Source organism: Poecilia latipinna, unplaced genomic scaffold (assembly GCF_001443285.1).
Source record: "Poecilia latipinna isolate Pla-1442-1.1 unplaced genomic scaffold, P_latipinna-1.0 Scaffold1114, whole genome shotgun sequence".
Classification (NCBI taxonomy): Eukaryota; Metazoa; Chordata; class Actinopteri; order Cyprinodontiformes; family Poeciliidae; genus Poecilia; species Poecilia latipinna.
This window is the reverse complement of record NW_015113730.1, coordinates 110,585-138,142: the sequence shown is the minus strand read 5'-3', so window position 1 is coordinate 138,142 and position 27,558 is coordinate 110,585. Positions and strand designations below refer to the sequence as shown.

At 35.8% G+C, this 27,558-nt stretch overlaps 1 protein-coding gene across 1 annotated transcript in view; it reads right to left on the bottom strand.

The window, feature by feature from the left end:
• Positions 1 to 5,097: 5,097 nt before the first annotated feature.
• The window catches only part of cdh22 (cadherin 22), a 104,152-nt gene continuing 81,691 nt past the window's right edge, over positions 5,098 to 27,558 (bottom strand). Inside the window, exons 9-12 of the mRNA XM_015052492.1 lie at positions 17,497 to 17,614; positions 13,769 to 13,918; positions 13,343 to 13,444; positions 5,098 to 6,333 (exon numbers count right to left, since the gene is read on the bottom strand). Coding sequence (XP_014907978.1) covers positions 5,804 to 6,333; positions 13,343 to 13,444; positions 13,769 to 13,918; positions 17,497 to 17,614 — 900 coding nt within the window. The 3' untranslated portion in view covers positions 5,098 to 5,803. The remainder of the gene's footprint in view (positions 6,334 to 13,342; positions 13,445 to 13,768; positions 13,919 to 17,496; positions 17,615 to 27,558) is intronic.

Sequence of the window (27,558 nt, the reverse complement as noted above, 5' to 3'; positions counted from 1 at the left end):
AGGCCTGTCGTAAATGGCAAGAGGTCAAGAATTAAACCTTGAATAGTTGTGTTGAAAACTATAGCTTTCCATCTACAGTGTGCCTGATTTACCACACAGCCAGGCATTAATTTGGATACATTTATTAAAATAGAAGAAAACTCATTTGTAAAATCTATTTTCTTTTATATAAGACATGTATTGATGTTCAAAAGTCCGGAAACTACAAGAACTGTGTCAAACAAGGCTGGATGGATAGTGAGCAAGACTGCAAGTCAGTAGAATTCCAGCACTAAATATTACAGAAAACTACTAGGAAGTTGCAAAATCTCCATGACAAAAACTTACTAATAAGATTAAACATATATTTACCAGGGTTGCTAATAATTGTGAATTGTGCTGTATCAACTAGGGAATAGATCAATACATGGTTAGTATATGCTATGTGTGAATCAATAAATAATTAATAAACTGCAGACTTTAATTTAGATTTTACCACCTATAAAAGCACACCTGGTTTGTTCCCTGACTGGAAAGAAAACCATTTATCATTTTCTGTGTTAGGGCAAAACCTCTGATCCTCCAGTGTGTCTTTTCCTGGCAGGCTAAACCTTCAAGAAACAGAAGGATTAACTGAACCTTTTGCTTTTAACACCTTTGGAGCTAAAACAATCTACACAAGATGCACAAAAGACAGCAAAACCAAAATCAATAACAATATATTAATTTCTTAGATGCCTGCATGTGTTGGTGCCAGTGATGCTTTACTGCAGAAGTGCTAAATCACTTTCTGTTTTTCTGAGCACTAATTCATAATTTGTGTCCATGCATACAGGGCTTCTTTGAATGCTAGCAGAAGTTTTCTGCTCAAAGCCACTAGCAGATTTACTCCAGAATGTATGCTTATTTTTGTTTGTTTTCGGGAGGGGAGTTAGGAGGGACTAGTAGGTATGTGCAACAAAAGTCCTCTCTTTTGTTTTTTAAAGGCTTTCCCAAGGAGGTTAATCATCAGTCAGCTTGCTTATTTCGTACTTCTCAGTCAAAGAATGAGCAGGTTTCTTCCACATAATAGGTACATAAAAAGATCATGGAAGGGCAGAAGTGTAAAATTTAAAACACAATCTCTTCAACTTCCCATGCATTTGTAATGCAAACCAGGACCACGTCTGTAATGTAGCTGCCTCAGGCTCTTGCAAAGCCTCCCTGTCTCCTTACACTAGGGAAGTGATTTACAATTTAGATGCATGTTATAATTTGATGCCTTTATTCTCTCTTCATTGTGTTTTATCTTATGGATCTGTCTTTGTTTTAAACTTTTTGTTGTAAATGTAGCCTAAAACAAACATGTTTTTCTTTTATGTTCCTAAAACAAATGGAACATTTGAGCAAACATTTGTTAAATTCGTAAAATAACAACAAAGAAATAAACTGCTTTCACTCAGCTTTCAGTAAAATACTTGTCAGTGCGATAAAATCAAGTAATTTGATGATTAAAGGACACACTGAAAAGCTCTGTCAGAGTGCAGTTTTTATAAATGGCCATTTCAGTATAACAGCCATCTCATCTTAACATTTGGGTTTTTCAGTGAGCAGTATTTGTTTTGTGATGTAGGCCAAGTTTGTTTAAGCGTCCTCTTTTAATCAAAACAGTTTTTTATTTTTATTTTGACCAGTTAAAGTCAGTATTTTTATTTTTTTGTATTATGCCTTGAAACTAAATAACTAATGTTATGCAGCTATTAGGCAACATATGATTGATATTTCCTGCAGTTCACATTTACGTCCCCCTCCCACCACCAACGTTTAATCAATTGTCATTACCAAGTCAAGTACAAAGAGAAGAGAAGCGAAGATTTAATGTGCTCTCCACTATCCCCTCAAGAACTGTCAATCACCAAAGCTCTATCTGCATAACTAATGGCCATCTTCTTATTGCCCTTGGAATTTGGGGGAGGATGTTCTGACTGATGGCAACACACTTCATGTTCACATGTGTAGGTCATCACTAAGGAGTGACATGTTCCTTGACAGTGATAAAGGTGATGCTCTTTTACAACTGAAGAATATGAGCACAGCTGGGAACTTTCTTCTTCTTTTGAAGAAAACTGACATTTCATAGAATTAGACCCATGACATGAGGTTGACTCAGCAGGATGGCACTCTTATGTTTCTTGTATTTATATCCAGTCCTACTGACTTTGAAGCTCATGATGATCTACAAAGCCTATGGCCACAAGCCTGTAGCCTTTGTCAGTCAGAAAACGCTGAAGGGACAGGATAGCTAGCAGTGAAAAAATGCCTGCCAAACGCTTTATACATATCATTAGGGCACTTATGCAGTACAACAAAATACACTCTCAAGCACTTTGTTGAAGAAATGCAAGAGGCAATGCAAAGTGTAAAGTCAATCTTAATTGCTTTCATATTGTAAATTTGTTTGAATCAATGCAGTGTTCCACCAATAATTTTTAGCTTCTGTCAAAACAATTCACTGTAATGTTTTCAAGCTGTTTTTTCTTTACTTAGAAATGTGGATGTTTTTTTTTTTCTTTTTCTTTTTCCAAAACTCAAAATCAAATATAATTAAAAGTACACTTACATCTAGCCCAACAAATCATTTATTTGCGGGTTAGATTTGTCACATCTCATTAAATCAGTCGCATAGCTTGCAAAACACGCTGTCTCTTTTATTTATTTTTTGCATTTCATCAAATTAATTTAAGTGTTTTATTAGGATTTTACATAACAGATTAAATGTCATGTATGGGTGTGAAAATAAAAGATGATTATGAATGTTTCCAGCTGTTTTATAAATAATTGTATTTCCAATTAATCTGATACCCCTAAATAAAATCCATTGCAAATGCCTTCGGAAGTCTTGTAATTTGTAAAAAGAGGCTACATGTGTCTGTTTTAAATTTTGTATTAATTCAACTGTTCTGTGAAGCCCTCATGTCACTGAACATCAGTGAACAAAAAGAAAGAAGAAGCCAGCAAATATGTCAGATGTAAAATTGCTGATCACTTTAAAGCAAGTTAATATTGTTAAAATAATTTCAACATTGTGCACATCAACTTTAAATACCTCAAATAGACATAAAAAAAAAATATATGGCACAAATATACAAACTTTTGTCAGATGTGACAAAATTGGATGTTCAGCATGCAAAAGGGAATTTTGTGGCAAATAAGTAATTTTTCACCCTGAATTGTAAAACATACTACTGGCACCATCAGGTTGTAGGCTTACTTTTCTTCAGCTAGCACAAAAAAGATAACAGTTGATGGGAGGGGAGATGAATGGAGCTTTAACCCTCCTGCAGTCTTAGTGTGATGATCAGAAGGAGCACAGCAGATGTCATGATCGGACAACATGACATCTGCATCTGCTTAGACCTTTCTAATGTAAATAGAAGAATTTAGATTTCTAAGTGCTTCAAACTGACGGTTTGACGAGGTGCCCAGTCAAAGTGTCAGTTCCCAAAACCACACACACAAAACAAAAAAGGCATTGAAAAAGCACACATGGGGTCAGTGCCACTCACTGGGACTGCGCACAGGGTGAAAAGCTTGCAGGATTCAATGGACCCAGTTTCTTAGGACTGCAGGAGGGATTAATGGGGTTATTCTTGAAGAAAAAAAGACATACGACTGGAGCCTTTCCATGGGAATATTATTAAATATGATCAAAGTTATAACAAAATGGTATATTGACAGCAAAATTTTATATTCAGGTGTTAGAAAGACAAAATCCATTCCTAAAGCCAATTCAGAAGGAATGGCAGAATTTAAAGTAATCTCACAGTTAATCCAATGTGTGATTAAAACAAATATGAATTATATTAACTTTACTTCAAACTATGCAATTTTTTGTGCTTTCTGTCTCAATAAATCCAAATAAAATCACACATACATCAAGTTTCTAATTGTAACTTCACATAAATGGGGGAACAATTCAGTAGTACAAATACCTTTGCTGTACTCTGTAGTCAAATGGTTGCTAAAATGTACTTCCTTAAAACGTAGAAAGTACATTGTTTTATGAATTGCTATTATCTTAGAATAATAAAACAAGAATGATAACGATCCAACTGCAACAACATTAAATGAAGATGTTTTGTCTTAGATGCCAAAATTAAAGCATAAATGTTCTGCTGTTAGGCTGAAATTGTTTTTTTTCCATCAAACATAATATTTCGACAAAACAGTTTACTTGAAGAAGAGTATTATCAGGTGAACGTGAATCCCATTTACTGTCTTGCAGGGCATTTTAAAAATCAGATGAAATTAACTTTGTATGCTTTGGCATTCTCTGGTGACTTTGACAATTACAGTAGTTTGGCAGAAGACAGTCATGAGGGAGATACGCCGAGTAGAAATTCTTTGTTTGGCCGGATCCTCTCATACGGAGTGTTTGTTTCAACCTAAAACTAATCTTTCTATCTATCCCTGGTGTGAATAAAAACAAGCTCTGCAAATATTCATAATTCAGGAAATGTCTTCAGCAAACAATTCACACTCAACAACTGTTAACATGGGGGCTCTATTCACTTTATCACTGGCGTCTCACTTAATGAGCAATTTTCAATACACCACTGCACACATTTTGATTTACAAAAGAGTTAAATATTTATTGGTCTTTTTCTTTTTTATAATTTTTCCATACATTTGCAATTTAAGGTAAACATGGAGTAACTTGGGATAAAAGGTTGATGTGATCCGATCTGATCATGTGTTACCACAACCTCCCCAAGCCCGATTAAAACAACCCAACAATAAATAAAATAAAATAAAACAATTTGATTATAAAATGGAATCAACATATTTTACACACTCACACGAAAAATATGAAATAATTTCTGGCTGTTTTTGTCACAAAGTTGACCACCAGCCAGCTTCATAAAACAGTCATTTGTTTTTATTTTATTTGTATTTTTTTTGTGAAACCCTGCAACAGTTTGTGCCTTGTTGCCCCACAAATGGCTGCAGAGAAAGTAGGAAAAAGACACTGTTAACACGCAATTGTCCTCAGTTTCTCACCTTCAAAATTTATCTTTTAATAAACCACAAAAAAATATGTTTTTTTTGTTTGTTTTGTTTTTTTTATGTTGTTGTTTTTTCAGGCTGAAAGATCCAGACTGCGTTCTGCTTTGTATTTCTCTTCAGCGGGTTATTGTACAAAATTTATCAAAGAAAATAAAACATTTTACCAGTTTTTTTTAGATAGCCCACATATCACTTCAGTACTTTTGTTTTGTGTAATGATCTGGCACTGCTGCTCTTTCTTCTCCCTTAGTGAAGTCATTCTCCATTAATGTGTATTCAACACCAAGAGTTACCATTGTATGAATAAATAAATAAATAAAAATAAATAAATATACGAATATTCCTTTTTTTTTTAAAATATGTCATTTAAACGGTGTACTTCCATATTACTAAGTTTTACCCAAGTAATAATGATTCTCGTCACCCCCAGTGTCCTATAGGTTTAACTAAAGACTTGCATGTTGGGCGCAGAAAATAACCTCTTTACAAACAAACAAACAAAAACAAAAGACTAAATAGCACTTTTTATGCCCCCATTCTTTTAGCCTAAAAATATTTCAAGGAAAATCAAAACAAAAATTTAAAATCAATGTCGTCTCAGAGCTCAAAGTCTACATTGGAAAATTTCCAAAATGAGATGAAAAGTTTGCACTCTGACTGAAATGAGCACACAAGGTTAGCTCTGATGATTTTAGAAGAGTGCCCGAGGGTGAGGAGACAGAAAAAAAAACCAGGGAAAAGGAGTGTTTAACTGTCTCTCTGTAGATAAGAAACTGTGCTAGGATGCTTCCTCCTCAGTCTTTCCTGGAGCGTAGTAGCCTGCCAGTTGCCTAAAGCGTGGCCCCCAGTCGCTGAGGTAGGAGAAATCCAGCTCAGATGTGGTGGACAGCGTGTGGATTGAACTGAGTGAAAGCGCAGGTGAACTGGTGCCCTCAAAGGCGTATGTCTGGAATGAGTCATATGGCGGCACTGACAGGTCAGCGTCAGCCTGCTCCACCTTCTTCCGTATGTAGCCTTTGAAAAGGGAGAAGTCTGTTGCTGCTGCCATAGCTCCGTCCACCCCACCTCCCACTCTGTTTGCCTGTATCCACTGAGGCAACGAGCGGATGTCCGGTCCAGAGTCACAGCTTTTGGCCTCTGGGAAGTCATAGAGGTTCCTCAGTGCGCTCATGTCATATGCCTGAGTGTCCTGCTCCCCTCCACCTTCGTCATTGTATTTGATGACGTTATCTCTCATGTCCTCCTCGTCCTCTGCCATCCTTTGGCCTTTCCTGTGCCGTTTAAGGGTGAGGATCAGCAAGACAAGAACTGAAAAAATGGTAGAAAGCAAAAGGAAGACAGCGCTTTATTAAAGCTTTTAAATGATATATTTACAGATATAAAGTCTTCAAAAAACTTTCAATAGTAGAAAAAACATAAAAACAGATGATGCAGGGTTACACTGGAATCATTTTAAAACCTCAGTGTACAAGATATTGACTGTGACATGCTCTGTAAAATATGAATCAGTGTTAGTTTAAAAAGCTAAAATGTTAGAATATAAGTCCTCATCATTTTCTCAAAAATGTAAACTCCAATGATGCCAACAACTTGTGCTACAAAAAATATGTCAAAATGTGTTTGTCAGATTTTCTCTTTGGGTGATAGCTTTGAAACTATTTAAAGTTTGTACCTATTCTCTCTATAACTTTGATTTATCCTACCTGAAGGTAATGTATGATCAAGTTTTCCATTTCAAATACATGAGCATTGATTTTTCACATCTTTGATAGCCTTACAAAAAATCTGCTACAAAGAGCCCTAATGGTGTCCGATACCACATCAATACTCATTCAAGTCTAATAAAATCGAGATGCTTGGGTTTTAAACTTGGAAATGTAAGCATTCAGTAAAAGAGACAATATGTCAGAGACATAAGTTCGAGCTAAAAAAAGATGGATTAGGACACAAAAAGGCTTCAAAAGAGAACTAAGGCTTAATATCTGTTACTGAAGATAAATAACTTTTTTTCTGATCATTTTGATTGATGCAAAAACAGTTCTTTGATTAGACATCTACACTTACAGTGCCTTGAAAAAGTATTTGTCCTTCTTTCTTGGCTTTTTGTCAGTTAAACCATGATAATTATCAAATATAATTTAATATCTGACAAAGACAAATACAAAATGTGGTTTTGATGAAAATGTAATTTATTATTACATAGCTAATTTATAATTTAATTGCCCCTAACACCATGCACTGCTTGAACATCTTGGTGGTAACAACTTCTATCAAGTTCTTGTGATATTTTTCAGTGAACTGAGATATTTTGACCCAAGCCATTTTGAAGAACAGTTATGTATAAGGCAAATTTGTGGCGATAGTGACATTTATTGCACAAGAAGAGCAGAGTGAGAAGAGGAAGACGTGCAGCAAATGGGCCAGGGCCAGAAATTGAGACAGTTGTGTTGAGGACTGTACCCTCTGAGTATGATGCAACTGTTCTACCACTGTGTCATGTGGTGCACCTCGAAAAACTAATTTAATTCAGCCACAATACAGGATTTTTGCTTTGGATCTTTAATCCTGCAAAGGTAAGGTGCAAAACCAAAGTCTGGACAGAGAACAGAAAACATGGTTCCCTAAATCACAGGGAATCCTCCAGGTTCTGAAGAGATGAAAGAAGACCAGACCAGCACAATCCCATCAACATGTTCATCAGTTTCTGGTATTCTATTTGGTCTTGTCAGGCCAAAGAATACTTCAGAAATGTTTGGCTCAACATGATGGTTTTTAGGAAACAGTACATGGGCATTTCTGTTTATCTGGGATTGCAGTGGTTTTCACTGTGGATCTCTACAGTTGTGGTTTTGCCTTTTCTTCTTTTTACTGGTAATTGACTTCAAATTCACATTATCTTTATTTTTCATTCAGCAAAACAACATTGATTGATTCTCTGACATTAAATGTCTTCTCCCAACATGTTATTTGACCACCAAACAATTATATGCAAACACAAATAAATTAATAAAAATAAACACAAATAAACAAAGGTACATTTTGAAATTTAGTTTCTTTTTTTATCTCATTCTTAGCTTTAAGTTGGAAAAATCTCACCTTTACCCTATAAAATAGTATTGTGGGTGGACAACATCAGTGTTACTAGCACAGTCAGATGTATCAGGAGGTTGTGTCTTTTATTCTCCTCTGCATCGTACAGTTTGAAATATGCCGTAATATTTTGCAGCCTGGTACTTTCAGAATATTAAACAGTAGTAAAAATATACAAACCTATTAGTGTCTGTCACATCTACTGGTTTTGAAAAAAGCACCCCACCACTTTAGATGTCAAGTCTGGTTTAAGCTCAGAGAATGTCCCACAAATCCATGTAAACCAGACAAACATTCCAGGAGCACACTTGCAAATGTACATAATCTGCCATGTTTCCTTCAAACCAACATTAAGCAGGAAGATACAGAAAAAAAAGAGACAAAACGCTGCTTAAAAAAAAAAAAAAAAAAAAAACAGTGCTGTGCTCTAAATTGGCTGACTAAGAGGTATGTTATCAAGAAAATGCATTTACAAATGCTTCATTCAGTCCTTTTTAAAGAAATTACTAAGCACAATAAGCTCCAAACGGGTTCTACACTGTCTTTATTGAAACATATCGACATAGTATGTTAAATGGAGCACTAAAAATTTATACATACCCATCAAGGTAAATAAAAAAAGGAAAAAGCCCATTTAAATTTACAACAATAATCACTAATAGATAGTTGACTTTAAATAGCTTGGTAGTAAAAATAAAACCTAGCACCATTGACATGCTCTCAAGTAAATTATTTAAATGATGATGCAGTGATCATTTTGAGTAACTGATATCTTTTTCATTATTTTGCATATTTCACTATAATTTAAAACAATATTTATAATAGGCAATGAGTCAATTACATGAACTGTTTACAAATAGATCACAGCTACATTGGGGTTTCACAAATAATTGTTAAACTAAAACAAAATTGAGAGCTACTGCAAAACTATTGTAAAATTTTAGATTTGATAAAAGTCAGAGTTCAGTTCAAGTAGGACAAATAAAAGTAAATTAACTTGCAATCCATATCAGTTTTTAATATTGTTTATGAATTTGTAATTTGTAAAGACATATCTCAATAATCGTTGGCAGCTTATATAGATCTAAATAAATATCCATTGTTACTTAAGAGTGTTTCCTAGTTCTAAAATATAATTTAGAAAATAAGACATCTTTGTATGTCAGCTTGTTTTATAGCAATGTGTCATTTTTCCTCCCTTAAACCGGCACAGAGGGAAGCTGCTTTAAAAAAACCAAACACACAAGCAAAGAGTTATTTGGATTTAGTTAAAAGTAGACCCCATGAATCTTTAAGAACAGATAACAACATGCCACAATCAACAAGCTATCAGAGATAAAAAAAAAAGAAAAAAAAAAGACTTTCTGTTTATACTGGGGGTTGTTGGTTTGCCCATCACGACAGCCATCTGTTTGCTATAAAATGAGATATGGCTGCACTCCTTTATTGCCACACTAGGTATTATTATTGGTCCTTCATGAAGTCTGTACATGTAAATCACATATGGACCTAGATAACTACATTTTGTATGCATAGAAAGCACCCTGTGGGCAGATGGTTTCTTTTAAAATGATCTCTGATTGAACAATTCTCCTCTTAACAAAGGACAAATAATAATAAAAAAAAAGCTTTAAAATAATTTGCATTGTGTCCTTTTTCTATTATCTGTAACTGTCTGAATTTTTGCACGTGTCCTGAAAGTAAGACTAAAATATATCCCTTTGCAACTGTAAATCTCTTGCCAGACTACAAAGCTCTTTATGATCTACAATGGATTTTATATGGAATCTATGACTGATAACGTTGTTCTCCACTCATATTGTTTTGCTGAGCATCATTGGGGAAGCAGCATTTGTTATCATTGTCTTATTCTTCTCTTCAGTGAATGGAGCAAATTAATTGCCATGAGGCCTAAAAAAAAGTCAGTTTTATTTCTTTTTTTTTTTTTTGTATTTTGCAGTGCATACTTCCATGCATACTAAACAAGCACTAAGACAGTTACTCTAAATCCACCCTAATGAGAGAAGTAAAAGAGAGAGAAAAATGCCCCATTCTGAGCTCTTTTCTTGGTCCAGATGTATAAATTTTGTTAAAGAATCTGTGGTGATATGGGACAGTCTAATAAAAAAGCAAAAACCTGTCAAACCGTGCAGTATCACTCACTTTTAGGTGTGCAGATGCCTGGATGGTGAAACTCTGCAAGCCTATTTACCTTGACAATTGGCACACCTTTGAAAATGTCAATAAACACCATGTACAGAATTTACTCCTGCTGGAAGCGTATGTACCTGTGTTTAGCCGACTCCTATACATACAAAGCTGATACCCATGTGTACAGATGTTGTGATAAGTGTTCCTGACAAGACAGTTAATTTCCCCTTGGGCTGCGCTGGTTGCCCTCATGCGGGAGTTCATCACAAGCAGATGGGAGGTAATTGGAATGGATGCAAGCAGATGCTGCGGCGCAATGAAATGGATTCATCACATCAGGCCTATATAAGAGCTGATGGAGGGACTGTTTGTTTGTACGGTAATTAGGCAGAAATTTGTTTTCATTTTTCTCATCATCCTGCAATTGATGCAATAGAGGTGGTCCAGACTCCAGAGAAAGAGAGTGTTGGCCAGTTGATTAGTCATTGTGTGCACAGCAAGAGACCATGCATGCATGTGCGCAAGAAAGAGAAAAAAAAAAAAAAAAACAATGTGAAAACAATAATAGACTATAAAATAAATAGATTGTATTGCTGTTAAGAGGGTTTTGATGAGGGCTACATGCTCAAGCAGTTTGCAGTTTGATGCATGTGGTACAGTAACTAACTAGAAAAGTGTTGGAGGCTATTGTTGAGATAATAAGATTAGGCAACTGTCAGATGCTTTGTGCTAATGTTGTTATTCATAGCACGATAGTTGGGAAAACACTGCTTGTCCATTGATGCTGACCTGACAAACCCAGAGATTTTATTGTCTTGCAAGATTACTAGCAGAATATAGGAGCTGCAACTTAGTCAGCTAAACAAGTTGTTCAATGCTTTGATGAGAAAAAAAAAAAAGTATTATGTTTCTACTATTTTCTACTATCGTGGTGGCTAGACGTTGGCAGAAAATGTATTAACTCTTGTAACAGGAATGCATATGGATACAGGTGTAATAATCTAGCATGTTTGCCTTCATGAATGTGTAAAACAGATGTTGATCATCTGAAACTGCAAAAATTTCAGGATTAGCAAATATTACCACCTGGGGTGTGATTTATTAAACTTGAACCAGATTGCTCAGTGGTGTTTATGCATCTATATCTAGCACATTTGAAAACCAGGTGTAAACTGCCACAAACAAATGTCAGTGGTCACTGTGCCAATCAGAAGGCATACATGCAATGACAAAAGTCAATGCTTGTCAAATATTTAAAGAATGTAAAATATAAATACTAAAAAAATGATTAAAAATAGCCTCCAGCAATGCCACTTGTGAACTACAGGATTACCAAATAATTCCAGTGTACCATCACTTTATGGCAGCACACTGCTATGTCTTGATACTCTGCAGAATAGTGTGTACATAGTCTGCTGCATATTCCACAAATTGTGCAGACAAAAGATGTCTGTGTGGGACAATTGAATGCAGACGGACTGCTGACAATGTTTATGCGTAAATACCACAATTAGATTTTACAAATTAAATGCCACCAGAGATCAGTAAAACCATCACGGAGCCAAAGAAATACTGAAGATAAAACAAATACGAAAAAAAAAAATGTCCCAATGAAAAGTGTCCCATCCCCCTTCATCCACCTCTGAAACTTCCTTTACAGTATTATATGAGGCACATTCATGTTACAATACATCATTATGTGCAATCTGCACCACTTTTGAACATGCAATCATTTGCACATGAAATCTTTGGAGATAGGGTAAATGTTTTGTTACCAACGACAGCATAAAAATCATCTGTTCTTTCACAAAGTCTTGCTCTTTCCTAGGATGAAGTGTTAGTTTTCACCTTGTGCTGATTTCGGGCCCATGTTTTGCACAATACTAAAGCCATGACACATTGCAGAGAGGTTTTTATTTTTATTTTTTATGTCCATAGGGTTGCTTCTGATTTGCAGATAACAAATTTGTTGAGGCTTTTATAACTGTGATGAATAAGTGTTGCTCTGCTTTTCAAGTTCACTGTTTCATTAATGGAGGCACACTTTTAATAGCATTCATTAGAAAAGCTCTTAAATGAAAAGAGAACAATGTAAGTCATAGTTAAAGCAACATCATGTCACATCATCCATCATTCACCCCCCTGCACTGTATAAACTTTGTAGAGTCACAAAGCGGAGACAGAACACTCTGACATTAATGTCACTTCTTGCTGTCAGTAAAGAGTGCAATGCAAAGACTTACAGTAGTGGTGGGGGCCAGTAAGAGGCTAACTCATAAATGTTTGAAATATTTCAATATCAGCCAGCTTTGGTATTTGAAAGTGTAAGCATGTATATCACCATACTGGTCTCTCTCTCTCTCTCTCTCTCTCTCTCTCTCTCTCTCTGTATATATATATATATATATATATATATATATATATATATATATATATATATATGTAAACATCTAAACTTGTCTGGAGAGATTTGACTATTTAAAGCTTCCCATGCAGAGGGACACAAGTGCTGAGGCAGCACTTTGCCTGTTTTTGCTCTCTAACCTTCCTGCACTTCACTCTCATCCATTCTATTTCTGCCTGTGTTCCATGGATCAAAGTGGCTTCATATCAATCATAAAACCAGGTAGAATTTGCACTCCCCCGTTAAACAAAAGCCTCTTCGTCATCAAAAGCAGATACAAAATGTCCGACATGAACATGATGGTAAGATCAAAAGTGTATTGCATTTGGATGTCATGAATCTCAGTATTTCTGCCAGTGCCTGCACAAACATACTGGTAAAATATGGATAACTTTTAAAAATAATCAACTCATTAAAATGTACGTGGCCACATGAGTTTTGAGGAAAAAAAAAATGAAACCTCAGATGCAGTATTTATACTTTTCTCCAGAACATCCTAGGGTTCAGTTATAATTTCTGTTGGATCAACTGAAGCTGACTTCTGGTGTTACCCCAAAAAAGGCAAAACTAATCAATTCAAAACAAAATACTTTTATAAGAATCTCTTTATTTATGTTTCTCTCAGACTAATTTAAATTTAGAAATCATCCATGAGGACATTTATCTGCTTACCTATTAGTATGAGCATGCAGACCAGTAGTGCTATAAGCGCCCCAGGGCTAAGAGCTGCACTCATTACATAGGCTGTTGCATTGCAGGTCTGGATAGCTCCCTCTGCATTTAGAAAGAAAGAGAAAAAATAAGCATTTGCTGTAACATATTTGACACTGGTGTTAAGTCACTTAAATGGAGAAACCACTTCTCAAAAGCAAAAACATTCCTTTCACCATGTTTATATTTACAGACTTGAAACCTGTGTAAGAGGTCGTTTGTCGGCAGATTTTATTGTGATGTGTTTTGCTTTCCACAAATATAGACTCAGAAATGTTTGCTAAGCAAAACAATGACACGTTGACCTTTTCATTGCACCACTGCTGCTGCCAAGGGTGACAGTGATGTTAATGTTAGTAATGGTGCTACCCCCGCAGTGGCTCTCACCTGTGTCGCAGCCACAAACATGGATGGTCAGGGTGCCGGTTGAGCTGAGGGAGGGAGGTCCGCTGTCAACAACAAGAATGGGCAGGAAGTACACATTCTGTTCATGGCGGTTAAAGCTTGACTTCTGGGTACGGATGCCAGCTGTGTTGTCTTGATGTGGGATGCGATTTAGTCAGGGATGTGTCGGGGTCAGACAGATAAGATAAAGCAGAGAATTACACATGAGTCACTGCATGTTAGAAGAACCTATCATGCTCATCCCAGTGAGTCATTTTCTTTTCTGTTGTAGACTTAAAACTTTTGAATATAGAAGATAGCTTAATAGTGTTTAGCAAATAGATACACAGTACTGCCATATACCTGCCTTAATTAAATGGTATGTTCTTTTTGCTTTGCCATTTGGAAGATTGGCTTCTGAAATTGTATCAAATCATATGTAGGAAAAATGTAAATAAAAGTTTCTTACTTCCTGCACACTTTTATCAACCTAAACAGTGATTTCATAAAAAGTATTTTTTTTTTTTGTTTTTGTTTTTGTAAGACAAAGCTAATACATTTTTTTTTTTTTTTTTAAGCATTTCACGGCTTCATCAAGGCTGCCAAAAACTGAGGAGGGTACCGGATCAAAAATACATTAGGTAAATAAATAGCAGAATAGAAAGTGAAAGTGACCACTACTGTTTGAAATTAAACTTTGCAGGTGTGTATACGAGGACTCTACATGACCATTAGATAAATGCAACACAATATAAAGAATGAGGCTTTGAAAAAAAGAGTCATGGTGAGTCATGGAAAGATTCGTTTAGAGGATAGAAAGTAATCCGTCTCCCAGAACATTTATCAGTGTTCTTTGTCACCCGAGAACTCCTCTGGCACATGCAGAGCAAATTTTATATTATTGATTATGTTCAGGGGTTTGTCCTTTTGACTTTTACACAACATTATGTTTTATAGATCTCTACCTTAAAATAAGACAAGTGAACACATTGAAAGTGACCTTTAAAAAGTCACTTAAATATAAAGTGACTTTTAAAATATAAAGTTTCTTTATCAGTTGAAATTAATGATAAATTTAAACTGAACAAAAAGAACTAATCCACAGAACTACCAAATCACTTTACCAGAGCTTTATCACAAACTTTTTTAACCTTGCCTCATAAGATTTCATAATATTTTTATCCAAGCATGACACATGATGTTCACACATATCTAGAAAGAAATGGCTGGCAGTGTATCATATAGCAGGAAACTTTATACGGTGAGATTAGGGGTTTCCTCTACGGACCGGCAGCAAGACTTCAAAGAGTTTAGCAACATGGGAAAAATGCCTTGTCATCATTGTCTGTCAAGGCCTGGAGACAGAACGCAATGTGAGGGCATGAAGAGCAAGAGACGAAGTGACAGATTGAAACTGACAGTTTGACAAATGTGTCCATGAAAAAAGACACTAGAGTGGAAAAAAAGAGAGGTAGGCGGATTTTAAGTATGTGTGGTGCTTTGTTTGCCTTAACCACTTTGTATGTATACACAGTACTGCTGGCTAGTCTCATCATATATAGTATGTATATGAATATTTGTTTTTGTATGCAAATGTATTTGGTGGTATGTACAAATGGAATAGTTTATATGTTATGATTACTCTCCAGGCTACCTAGTCATTTGCATTACCCTCAAAAACAAGCTAAAACAGGCATTAAACTGACATTAAAAAGTGTATTTTGGTGGTTACTTTATTGTGTTTCATGTACTTGTTTAAAAAAAAAAGAGAGTTTAGGGAGTCAAAAAGAAAAATACTTTTTTACTTATTCATTGCTCATCCAAATAGTATATGCATAACCAGTAGAATATGTGCACGTATCCTGAATAGAGGCATGAGTTATGCACCTTTCCATTCAAATGCACATGCATGGTTCAGCAGGAGACCCTTCTGCCTTGACACAGTGACATTTCCCTGGCTTGGAATGCTCCCCTGATATTTTCCTGGTGTCAGATCAATCTTGATTTACCCAGATGTCACATTTACTTAGATACACATCCCTAAATGAAGGATCTGCAAGCGTGCATGCAAAAACACTGACAAGTATGAAAAAAGTAATTTTCCTGACAAAGCAAACTTATTGCCAGGGTGCACACTGAATTTTTTATCCCTTTTTCTAGGAACACATCAATACTAACTGTAATACAATGGCCATGGCAACTGAAAAAACATAATCCGCTTAAAAGTTGTTTCTAAAATAAATCTCTTGTATTTAAAAAATTATGTACTCAAGCAGTTGGTGTTCAGGTTTATGCCATAACACCATTTTTTTATTTTGTTGTCCAAGCATACTCAAGTTTAATTTATACAGTAATATCACTTCATAAAAAGTAAAAAACTAAATACATAAAATAAATAGTAATTACCAATGATATTTGTCATCAAAGTAACGTCCATCTCCCAAAGCACTAACTAGTTTCTGTGTTAATCTCAGCTATGAGATTAACACTTCAGTCAGTGCTGCTTAAAGTTAGTGGCAGCACTGACTTTAAGCTACAGCTATAAAGTCAGTGCTGCCACCTTGATCTTGTATTTATGTTCAAGACCTTTGTTTTAAAGTAAGACAGGAAGTAGTTATCTGGATAGAGTCAGCCAAGATTAGTCTGGCAGCAATTTGGGTAGTTGGCAAAGAAAAGAAAGTTATAAATTGATAGACAGTAGGAATGATCTGTAAGCACTGTTGATATACTGCGACTAATGAGATGTTGGCTTCTAATGATGGTGGAATCTGCTAAGAAGTATCCGAGTGGCTAGGATGACAATATTGTGATTTCCAAAGAAATAAAGAGGACAATGGGCCACATCTTAAAACATTTCTAGTCATTTTTGACATATCTGTATGAGTCTAATGAGTAAAACTGGGCCATTATGAACAACCATTGTTTATTTCCATCTTCTTGCCATTTGTGCATGTGTTTCAGGAGAAGAGCGGGTTGACCATGTAGTATCTGTTTGGTCATGTGACAACGATAGAAATATGGCTCAGGGTGTTTAACTGAAGCAAAAAAATCAATGGATGTGACGTGGAATGCACAGTGTGGAATGGACTGGAAAATTTATAGTGTAAAACATACGAAATTGGAAAAACTTGGTAGATACTGCCATAACAGAAGTATTGATACTGGATGTTGCTATCAGCGCACATTTTCTTATAAGTAAATCCTTAATAATTGCTCGTCTGTAGCTTAGAAAATTAACCTCAGTAATAATAAGCTCACTTTTCAAATCAACCTGGACAAAAAATGTATTCTTAATTCCCCCAACCAACCCAAAAAAGCCTTGCAAATTGCATCAAATTTGTCTCTGTTGCAAATCCCACATCCTGCGCTGCTTTTCTTACAAAATTTAATTTATCGTAAAAATAATGAAGAGGTTTAGAAATGTGATAAGGATTAGCTTTTGGTGTTTATTTGAATGCCATCGTCAAGATTGTAATCCAATTTTAATGTTTTCCATTACTTTTGGACAGATTTGGAGGTCTTACTTTTTCATGACATCCACCCAGATCCAGAACATTTCTCTCTTTTAGTTTCATTGACAATGTACATATTTTGAGTGGCTCCACTCACACCAAATATGCCCCAAATTTCCTCACAGAATATTTCTTTTTCACTATCAGAGTTTTGACATCTCGTTATGATGACAGCTGTAGTTTTAAAAAAAATAAGTGAGACGATATTGTCCATCTTACCTTTGACATCCCACAGGGTGAAGTGACGACTGCTGGCAGCCTCAGACGGTAGTGTGAAGAAAAAACGATGTCCAGCTTGTGGTTCATCTCTATCCACTACACTGATGGTGTGAATTAACTAAGGGCAGAGAAGCAGCAAGGAAAAAAAAAATAAGAGGACAAGAAAGAAAGGTTAGATTTTCTACTCAGATCTCCTCAATGGGAACAAAGAAATGCATTTAAAATCACTTTGTATTTCAAATGCCTTTTTCACCAGGGAAGGAACGAGGTGGAGTGAGATGCAACAGACTGAAAAGGCTTGCTGTGAAATAGTAGTTCAAAGGGGCCACAGTCACAAAGAGATTAAAACTTATTTTGCCTGAGAATTGACACAGCATTATGAAAAATGCCCTAGTGTTGGAAAGCATCATACAATGCAGTTGTGAACAAAAAAGGACACATCCTCTGTGGGGTTGGCACAATTGCTCTAAGAAAAATAGAAGTTATGATCGAGATAAGCAGAACAGAAAAAAATGCACCAAGGCTATTTGTGGGTGCAATGGAATAATACTGATTCACATAATAACAAAAAAAGATGTAATTTTTAGAGCTTCATGAGGAAACAATGAGATGAGGTAGGATTCAAAGTAAGCTGAATAGACATCAAACATCCCCTGAAGATGTTTACCCCTTAGCTCACAGCATTCAGGGACAATTCGTCTTCCTCTCCAACTATTAGTCTGCAGCCCGAATCAAACCTCAAGCTGATGTATTATATTTTCGCACCACATTGGTCTGCTTTGTTTCCTTTCCCACCACACAATATATGAATCCACAGTTTTAATATTTTTGATTTCTTTCATTTAGTGCATACTTATTGAAATCCAGAGTATCTGAATAATATACAAGATTACTGACATTTAACCAATAAATACCCAAATGATCTATTTTCTAAAGGACATTTCTATGTAAAGTCAGAGAAAAACAAATGTATATTTTTGCTTAGTTTATTAATTGCAGTAGTTAAACATTTCCCTGTGGTTGGATAATACTTACAAATAATACCAATGTTCTTCCATCTCCTCTACCTATTTATTTTTTTACACCAGCTTTGTTCTGGTCAGGGTCATTGTGGTGGGGGACTAAGCCTATCAAAGCAATCACATGGACAATGAATAAAAGCTAGTCCATACAAGAAAACAAAACAAAACAAAACAAAAAAAAAAAAACAACTTCAAAAAACAACTAAATTTAACCATAAATGCATCCTTCTAAATAGTAGTCATGTTCTTGACAATGCAACAGAGATGTTGAAGCATCTAATTAGCCACTGACCTCATTCCTCTAACAAACCATTAGCCGCTGACACTAATGTTGACATCTGATATGATGCTTCCTCCCCGCTTTAAATTAAAAGACTATTTCACAGTAATTTAAACAGGTCTGGACTATATTTGATTATCTCTACAGCAGTTAAAAATAAAAGACTCAAAGTCTGAACCGAATAATCTTACAATGAAAATAGATTTTTAATTTTTATTTTGAGATTTATGAGACTCTTATTCTATTTGTGAAATCACATTGAAATCCTATCTTGAAGAATAAATGCAAAGTCTACTGCAATAAGAAATCAGTCAGTTAATCAAGTTTATTGCACATTTCAGCTACAAGGCAGTTCAAAGTGCTTTACATTATAAAACACAAAAATACAAAGCCATAAAAAAATGTCATTCAATAATTGAGAAAACCAGTAACAAACATAACATTTTGATGAGTGCCATCATCAAAATCATCAACACACATCAAATATGTTGGTCAGTGTTCCATTTATTAATGTTCAAAAGCATCTCTAAATGGGTGGGTTTTTAGTCTGCATTTAAAGGAACAAAAGTTTATTTCAGATTTCTGGTGCATAGAAGCTGAATGCTGCTGGTCTGCAAGGTTGATACAAAAACACCAGATCTTTAATATATTGTGGTGCTAAGTTGTTCAGTGCCTTATAAACTAACAGTCACTGTCATACACTAAAACAAAAAAAGACTTTTTGAGGTGGGTTTTTTTTGTTTTTTTTCTTCCAGCCTCCTGGGCCCCAAGCCCTCAGGCACCAGTCAGGCGCAGCATCAGGTTGAGCAAGAGGGACCAACAAACAATGACCCACCTTCACCCCATTTGCCACAGATGCTGCTTCACCACCCCCGGCATCATCCACATGCCCACTCCACACAGAGACAGCAGCATTCCTGGTGTCAACACCTAAACACTCACCCACCACCCCCAACTTCAAGGTTTACTCTCATTGCGCAACATATTTAATTACTGGAGATTGGATCAAATCAAATTAAAGTCATATATTCTCTATATAAAGCCAGTTTCATCAGTTGTTTAAAATAACTTTTATATCCTATCCTTCCAGTGGTGAAGCTTTGGTTTCTTGGTGATGCTTAGAGCTGCCAGAAGCATGTGGGATTTTGTCATTTCCATTATGAACTTTTGTGACGTTATCAAACAGTCACAGTGATGGGCAGACTGTTATATGCTCTCATCCAAACTTCATGGCCAGGCAAGCAGTGACAAAGCGCATGCAGATAGGTGTGATGAACCCACATGGACCATGGGGGGATTTTATATTGCTACGTCAATTTAAAGTTTGATTGATTTGAGAAGAGATGTACTTTGTTTTCTTTTGCTTTTATTTTTCTTAAAGCAGAACTGAGAGAAGGGGGGAACAATATGATATGCTCACCTCTTTTCAAATCTCAAACAAATAAGTTATTAAATTAAAAAATATATATATATATAAAATCTAACAGAAAGCCTGGAAACAGATTTCTATGATTGAGTTTTCCAAATCAGTTATTTGGAAAACTTCTACTAAGTTCTGACAACACATTTAAGTTTTTTCTATTGTAAAATGTATGAGCATCATCCTGGTCATCTAACTCATTGAATTTTCTTCAACTGAACTTTAGTGCATTCTCCTTTAATTACAGTTCTGGTGTGTCACAGCAAAAGTAGGTATTTTCAGACCTAAATCCTTCATTCCTTCTCTACATGTGAACTGACTCCTAAACAATCTAATTCTTAACTATGGCAATTCTGAAGCCCGACATGTTCTTTAGTGGTATGTTTACGATCCCATTTATGTTTATGTGAAAGCCGCCTTTGTGGCTTGCACACCACTAAATTATAAGAACGAATGTAGCCTAGGTATTACCGGGTCTGAGCTGATTACAGTCACACTTCCGGGACACAGTTGTACCTTTACAATAAATGGCTTCTGAGCACTAACGCTGCATCACAGACACACAACAGGCTTAGTCATACCCATGGTTCAAGGAGGCTATTTGGGATAATGTGGCTTAGTTTGTAATTACAAATTCTGCGGCATGACTTCATGGTAAATGATACAGCGTCTTAATGGTGCACTGCAAAGAAGCATGTGATGCATCCAAGAAATGCACAGACACCTGCATCCTGAGATACAATTAAAAAAGCTGTGTCCCCTACTGTTAGCTGCTAGAGGAACTCACTATATCTTTTTAATGATGGAGTGGACAACCGTTCTGGATGTATCCAGAATGGACAGGTTGCCAGTCTATCCCTGCTAATCAGAACATTTCAAATCTGGGAGCTATTCCAACTGACCGTAATTTATAGAGTGTGATGGCTTCCATTTGTACTGTAGAGTTTCAGTATAACAGAAAAATAAAAACATATTTAGTATTTTCCACCTGTAAACAGATATTCTGTTTTATGAGCATGAAGGAGATATTATCTTGTTTACCACCAGAAAATGCACCACAAAATTCACCACTCTACTAATTCTGTTACTTTAACATCTTCAAAGCACCTCCAACATTGTTAAATACTGCAATGCTCATTTTAAATGTTGCAACGGGTGTCAAAATAGAGAGGTTTTAACTTTATTAGTTTCTACTGCTGTTATGATTTTATAATTACTCTTTTATCAACCGTACTCATAATGCTGACATGAAAAAGGAGGAATAACTTTCTTATTTGTTATTTTAAAGCCACTGGGACATGTTGGTAAATCACACATCAAATTGCTCTTGATTAAAGTTGTTTTTACTAGTGTTTTTCTGACCTGAGTGCAGGTCAAACACAGGGCGTTGGCAGGAATTATCAGTAAATTGCATATTTGCATAAACCGCATAAGGCTTACTGTTTCTTTGTATATTGATGTTGTATTTTACAACATTCATCTTGCTGACAGTAGTCGCCAAGGTTTCCCTGTCTTATTTGACATTATCTGTTTTCTTATTTCATTGATTTCACGCATCTTGCAACCATGTTTCTATCCATTTCTGTTATTGGGTTCACAAAATTTATGCACCACAAAATATAGTGTAAAGGGTTTGCAAGACATTTCAAAGAAATATGAGACACACAGCTCAGGTTTAGTGTTGACATCCATCTACATTCACCTTAACCGTCATTACTGAGATAAGTCATTCCTCACTTAATCAAATACCACCGTTCACTTACAAATACTTTAAACTTTTGGGCGATAACCTTTCTGTTTCCATTCACCATCACTGCTAAGTATGCCATACTTTGTTGGACCAATTACAATATAAATAAATCCAATCATTAGGTAAGATGAGTCTCTGCACAAAATGAGTTGTGCCTGTGTGGAATCTTAATTCAGCAGGTGCTGTTTTGTCCGAGATTCCTGCCCTGAGAAAACCTAGGTAATTTTGATTCTTCTCCAGCTGACAGTCCTTGATTGTGTGAACAGCAGAAAACAAAATTGGGAGACATGAATGGAAAGGCAAGATCAATAAAAATTGTATGATTTTTATCATTTAGAAGCTCCCCTGGAGAGGGAAGAAAAGATGTACCACAGTCACTACGAATGATTATTGAAAAATTACGTAAAGCAAAAAAAAACCCAGGTACAAATATTCAGAGAAAAATGCCTCGATTAAGATTCTCACATTCATTGATGCCAATAGCGTAAAAGAGAAATAGAATACCTTTTCTCAAGCGGAATTGAATCCCAGTGTCTCACCTGAGAGGTGAAGATAAGCACCACTTTGCTAAGGGGGAAATTAAATTAGGCACCTCTCAGAGGTGACCTCTGCTATACATTAACAGGTTAGGTGCTATAGTAACATTCCTGACAGAATCCTGTTGGCTTTAAAATAAAGTGCAACTCAAAGAATGTCCTTGTTAAGTTATATGAGCAATGTGTGGGCTGAAATTTCAGAGATATACTGACTGTGCCAAAAAACAGTTATGTTCAAAGATATATTAATCCGGAAATGATAAAACATCTAATCATGGTGTGATCACCCACTTCTGTGTGAGATTTCTGCAGAGATTTCTGCTTTCCAACATCTCCCCCAGAAAAGCAAATGCCATTTCTGACACTTTCCGTAGGCCAAGTCTCAACAAAACCACAGGGCAAACTCAGGATTTGCTTAAACAATCCTGCTACCGAGGAGGGTTGGTTCACAGAGTAAGCTGTGAAAATACATTGACTGAGGATAATGACTGTCTGGCTTTCTGAAACTGAAAACCCAAGATATGCACATAGTTACTCCAAACCTTAATAAGGGTCTTCACTGATCCTGCTTTCTGAACAAGGGCCCTGGAGCAAATGCTATCTGCTTTTTTCCCATTATCTCTTTCTTTTAATGTAGTCTATCTACAAATGATACAGTCCAAATGATGGTTATAAAATCAAGAACTTAAAGAAAAAATAAGTTTATCAGAAGTTTGCAATACCACATTTGTCACTTAGCTAAATAACATCAATAGTCTGTAGTTGTACTGCTTTCACAGTTAACAGATTGTAAAAAAAAACAACAACAAAAAAAAAAAACAGATCAACAAAAGAAGGATCAACAAAACAAACCATGGAAATCTTAGGGAAAAAAGAGAAACAGAAAATGACAAAGTAATTATTTAAAAGAACAACAGGTTTGTTTTGTGAAATAAATTAATCGTTAACACATCAGGTGTTTGACTATTCATCCAAGACATGTTTGTGTATGTGCACTCATGCAAAAAAACAAACAAAAATGCCTAAAGTAGAATGTACTACATGTCTACTAACCCACAAAGATGTCTGAAAGATACAGTTGAGTGGGCTGTGAAAAATGCAAAACCAGAATTGATCTTTTTTTTCACAGCGTTCTTTGAAGCCCTGTCATTGGCATGTATTGTCTTTTTTAGTGTAAAAATAAAAGAATAATGAGCAAGGATAAAAAAAAAACTACAAAAAAAACTTGTAAGCAAAAAAGTTAGCAACTAAGAGGAAATCTACGTTTTTTTTTTTTTTTAAGAAAAATATGAACACCGATTGAGTTGTTTTAAGAGAACCATGATCTGCTCTCTGTTACGTGCCCTCAGCGGGGGACTCTCAGGGAGCGTCGCAGGGTGAGTGAAAACTGAGCGCTGAGACAGAGAAAAACGAGCACGAAGGAAAGTGACTGTGTGGGAGTTTATCGAGTGCCAACTGAAGCTCCCTCTAGCAAAAATCACCTAATTAGATTTCTATCTCGCTGTACCCTTTCTTGACCCCCTTAAATCTCTTGCATCTTTAGAAAGCTAGAAGGGGAGACTTTCCCAAAAGTGGAGCCCATTTGCACTGGATGTGTCTAAAAGGTGAAGGTTGTGAGAAGGAGGCATCTTTCTTATTCAGAGTCAAAATCAGCAAACCAGAAAGGTAATGAATACCTGAATAAATAAATAAATAAATAAATAAATAAATAAATAAATAAATAAATAAATGAGCATGAAACAACCTAAAATGTGCTGGGAGGCTCATCACTGAAAGTTGAATTCTTCCATTACTTTGAAGGGTGAAAATTCTTATTATTGTGCCCTTCGGATAATTAAACTGGTTGTTTTTCTAATTTTTCTTGTTTTTTTTTTTTTTTTTTCATGGCTCTGGGGTACACAGGAGATTCACAGCAATAACAATACAAATGTGGTTGTTGCCAAAGTTCAAATGTGTCCCAGTCTTGTTTTACCTGAGGATAAGAGATTAACAGTTTTTTGACATTATTCATACAGACAACATGATTTACAAAAGCATAAAATGAGTTTCAATGTAAGTACTGTATATTTTACTAAGGTCTTTGAATACTAGTTAAAAACATCTCATACAGAAGGTTGTAGGTGGTTTAAAGTAACTTCTTCCAGTCAGTCTGTATGGCTGAGTTATTTTTATTTGAAGAGTATTAAAGTCTCAAACTATTGCATCTCTATCTGTTTCATGGTAAGTTACGATTTGGTTCTGACTTGCATAAATCTCGCACACATTGCTTCTTGTATATTGTTTCGTCTCAGGTCACAAAGGGCCACCATGACAAGCATCCACAGTGCTGTAGCACCATTGTAGAAAATTATTTAGCAAACACTTTATTCTAAATGTGCAAGTGAAGAGGAGATTAAAATAATTACTGTACTGAATCAGTTTGTTGTAGGCTTTTAGAATAAAAAGGTTTTTGTTATAATTGGGGGACTGGTAGTAAAACCAAAGCGATAAGGAGCTCTCAACTCTGTCAAAAAGCGACTTTAAAATGTAAACTTACAGAAACATTAAAAATGCTTTTGAAAATTGGTAATTTTAACAAAATTTCACAAGGAGCAATATATTAGTGGAACAGTAAGGCCCTCCAACCAAAAATTACATAAAGATGATACAAATGATATAAATACCTGCAATAGCAAAAAAGTGTTAATTGCTATAATGGCAATAAAAAAAATACATTTGACATGAGAATAAATAATTTGTACATGCCATATTTTGAAATGAAAATAAGATGTTCTTTAATTTAGCATTTTCTTTTTTTCTTCTCAGACACCTGTTTCATTTCTAGTTAAAAACAGATTTCATCAAATGAAAACAATTTTAAATATAAAACTGCCAGGGGTAAATATAATTTTTGGCATTACAGTACATAAAGGGGAGCTATGCATTTGCTGAAAAAAGGCATGTCTGAACTTTTAAGCCATGGGTTTGGCAACATGGCATAAACGTGTTGCAAAACACTGGTGGGCGGAAAGAGCTCGGTTGCTGAAAGGAAGACATCACAATGACTGCCAGCTAATTTTGTTTTTACAGACTGGGAGTATGAAAACATCAACTAAATGGTATCATACAACACCTAAGGCACATGTCCCAAAATGTTATCATTCAAGCCATGCTGTCCACCTGTCATCCATTTTCTGAATTGTGGATAACTTAACTCACCTTACAGAAGTTCAACTCAATTCTCTAATCAAAATCATTCTACCTTTTGCAGTTAAGATGCCATCAGAAATTATTCCCACAGTCCCTCAGTTTCTCTATAAAAACAATGTTATAAATATTTGCCTTCACATATTTAGAAAGAAAAATAGGAAAGAGCTACATTTTAACCACCTATTCATAAAAGATACATATCAGAATATATAATGGTGTAGACTCTTGCTGCTTGTTTTATCATCACTCTTGTTGCTTTAAAAGGGAACTGTTAAACATGTTTTCAAAGTAACACTTGCTCCTAGCATAAGACATTACTGTGTCTAATGTATTATGGCAAAAAATCCAAATGACACCTTTTGCATGTATGAGAGCTGCTATATGTCTTTAAAAAGTAGCATTTCTGATGCCCTGGGAATGAGAACATGTTGTGCTTTTAAGGAGCAATGTGGGAGTTCATGCTTTTAGTCTCTTAATAAAAGGAGGGAGGGCAAACTCTTTCCAGGGCAGGGACACACAGGCACTAACCTGGAAGGAAAGCCAAAGCACTAATAAAGCTTTTATTGTAGAATCTCAGATTAAAGCATGCATACATAGATTGACTTAAAATATCAAAAACAGTTTGTAACAGTTACCCAATTAGTTAAATACAACAACAACAAACAATCCAATATGGTAATCACCTAACCATTAATGATCACCTTAGTTATGATGTAAACATGGATGTGACCAATCAGTATTTGATGAAGAACTATCCCAAAGTTGTCCTGGAGTGTGTGATACTTGTAGTAGAAAGCCAACCATGTTGGTTCAGCAGCAGGGTCTTTGTGAACTGAGCTTCCTTCCAAAATGAGATTGGTCTAATACACAAAATAGAGGTTATGGTGACCAGACAAATGCTATGTCTTTGCATTTTTTTTTTCTTTAGAACATTTTTGAACACTCTTGGTGTGGCTGGGTAGTGTCCTGCTCTGTTAAGAAGCTTTTACTGTGATATGCTGTTGTAACTTAAGAGTGTCAATAAGTAAACAGAAATGATTTGGTATTAACCAAGTATACATTCTAGAAAGTGCATTTGGCCTGGAGTTCATGCTATGGACTTATTTAAATTAATCTCACTTAATTATTATGGCTTAGAGGTGACAACTTACATTTTTGTGTTGAATTGAAGTAAAAGTTACAAATTTTACCTAAAAGGAAATTTTTACTTTGACTTTACTTGAAACAATTAAGTTCAGTGTTGTGTTTGTATCCTATGTCTGACGTCATGACACCAGGGACAGAGACAGACCCTGTACTGACCAGGGTGCTGTAAGGAGGCTGTAAGGAGGCCTCAGTCCTTGACGTGGCTGTCACAGGTTTGATTCCCGACCTGATGACGTTTGTTGCATGTCTTCCCTCTTTCATTACCATCTATCTATCTCTCTCTCTCTCTCTCTCTCTCTCTCTATATATATATATATATATATATATATATATATATATATATATATATATATATATATATGGACTGGAATATGGTATGGACTGGAAGCCCCGAGGTCAAAATGGGGGACACCCCCAAAGGTGGTGGAGAATGACCGAGCTAAGATCCTGTGGGACTTCCAGATCCAGACAGACAAGATGGTAATGGCGAACCAACCGGACATTGTGGTGGTGGATAAAGAACAGAGGAAAGCCGTTGTGGTGGATGTAGCAATACCAAGTGACCACAACATCCGGAAAAAGGAGCATGAGAAACTGGAGAAATACCAGGGCCTCAGAGAGGAACTGGAGAAGGCCTGGAAGGTGAAGACCACAGTGGTGCCTGTGGTCATCGGGGCCCTCGGGGCAGTCACCCCCAAACTGGAGCAGTGGCTCAAACA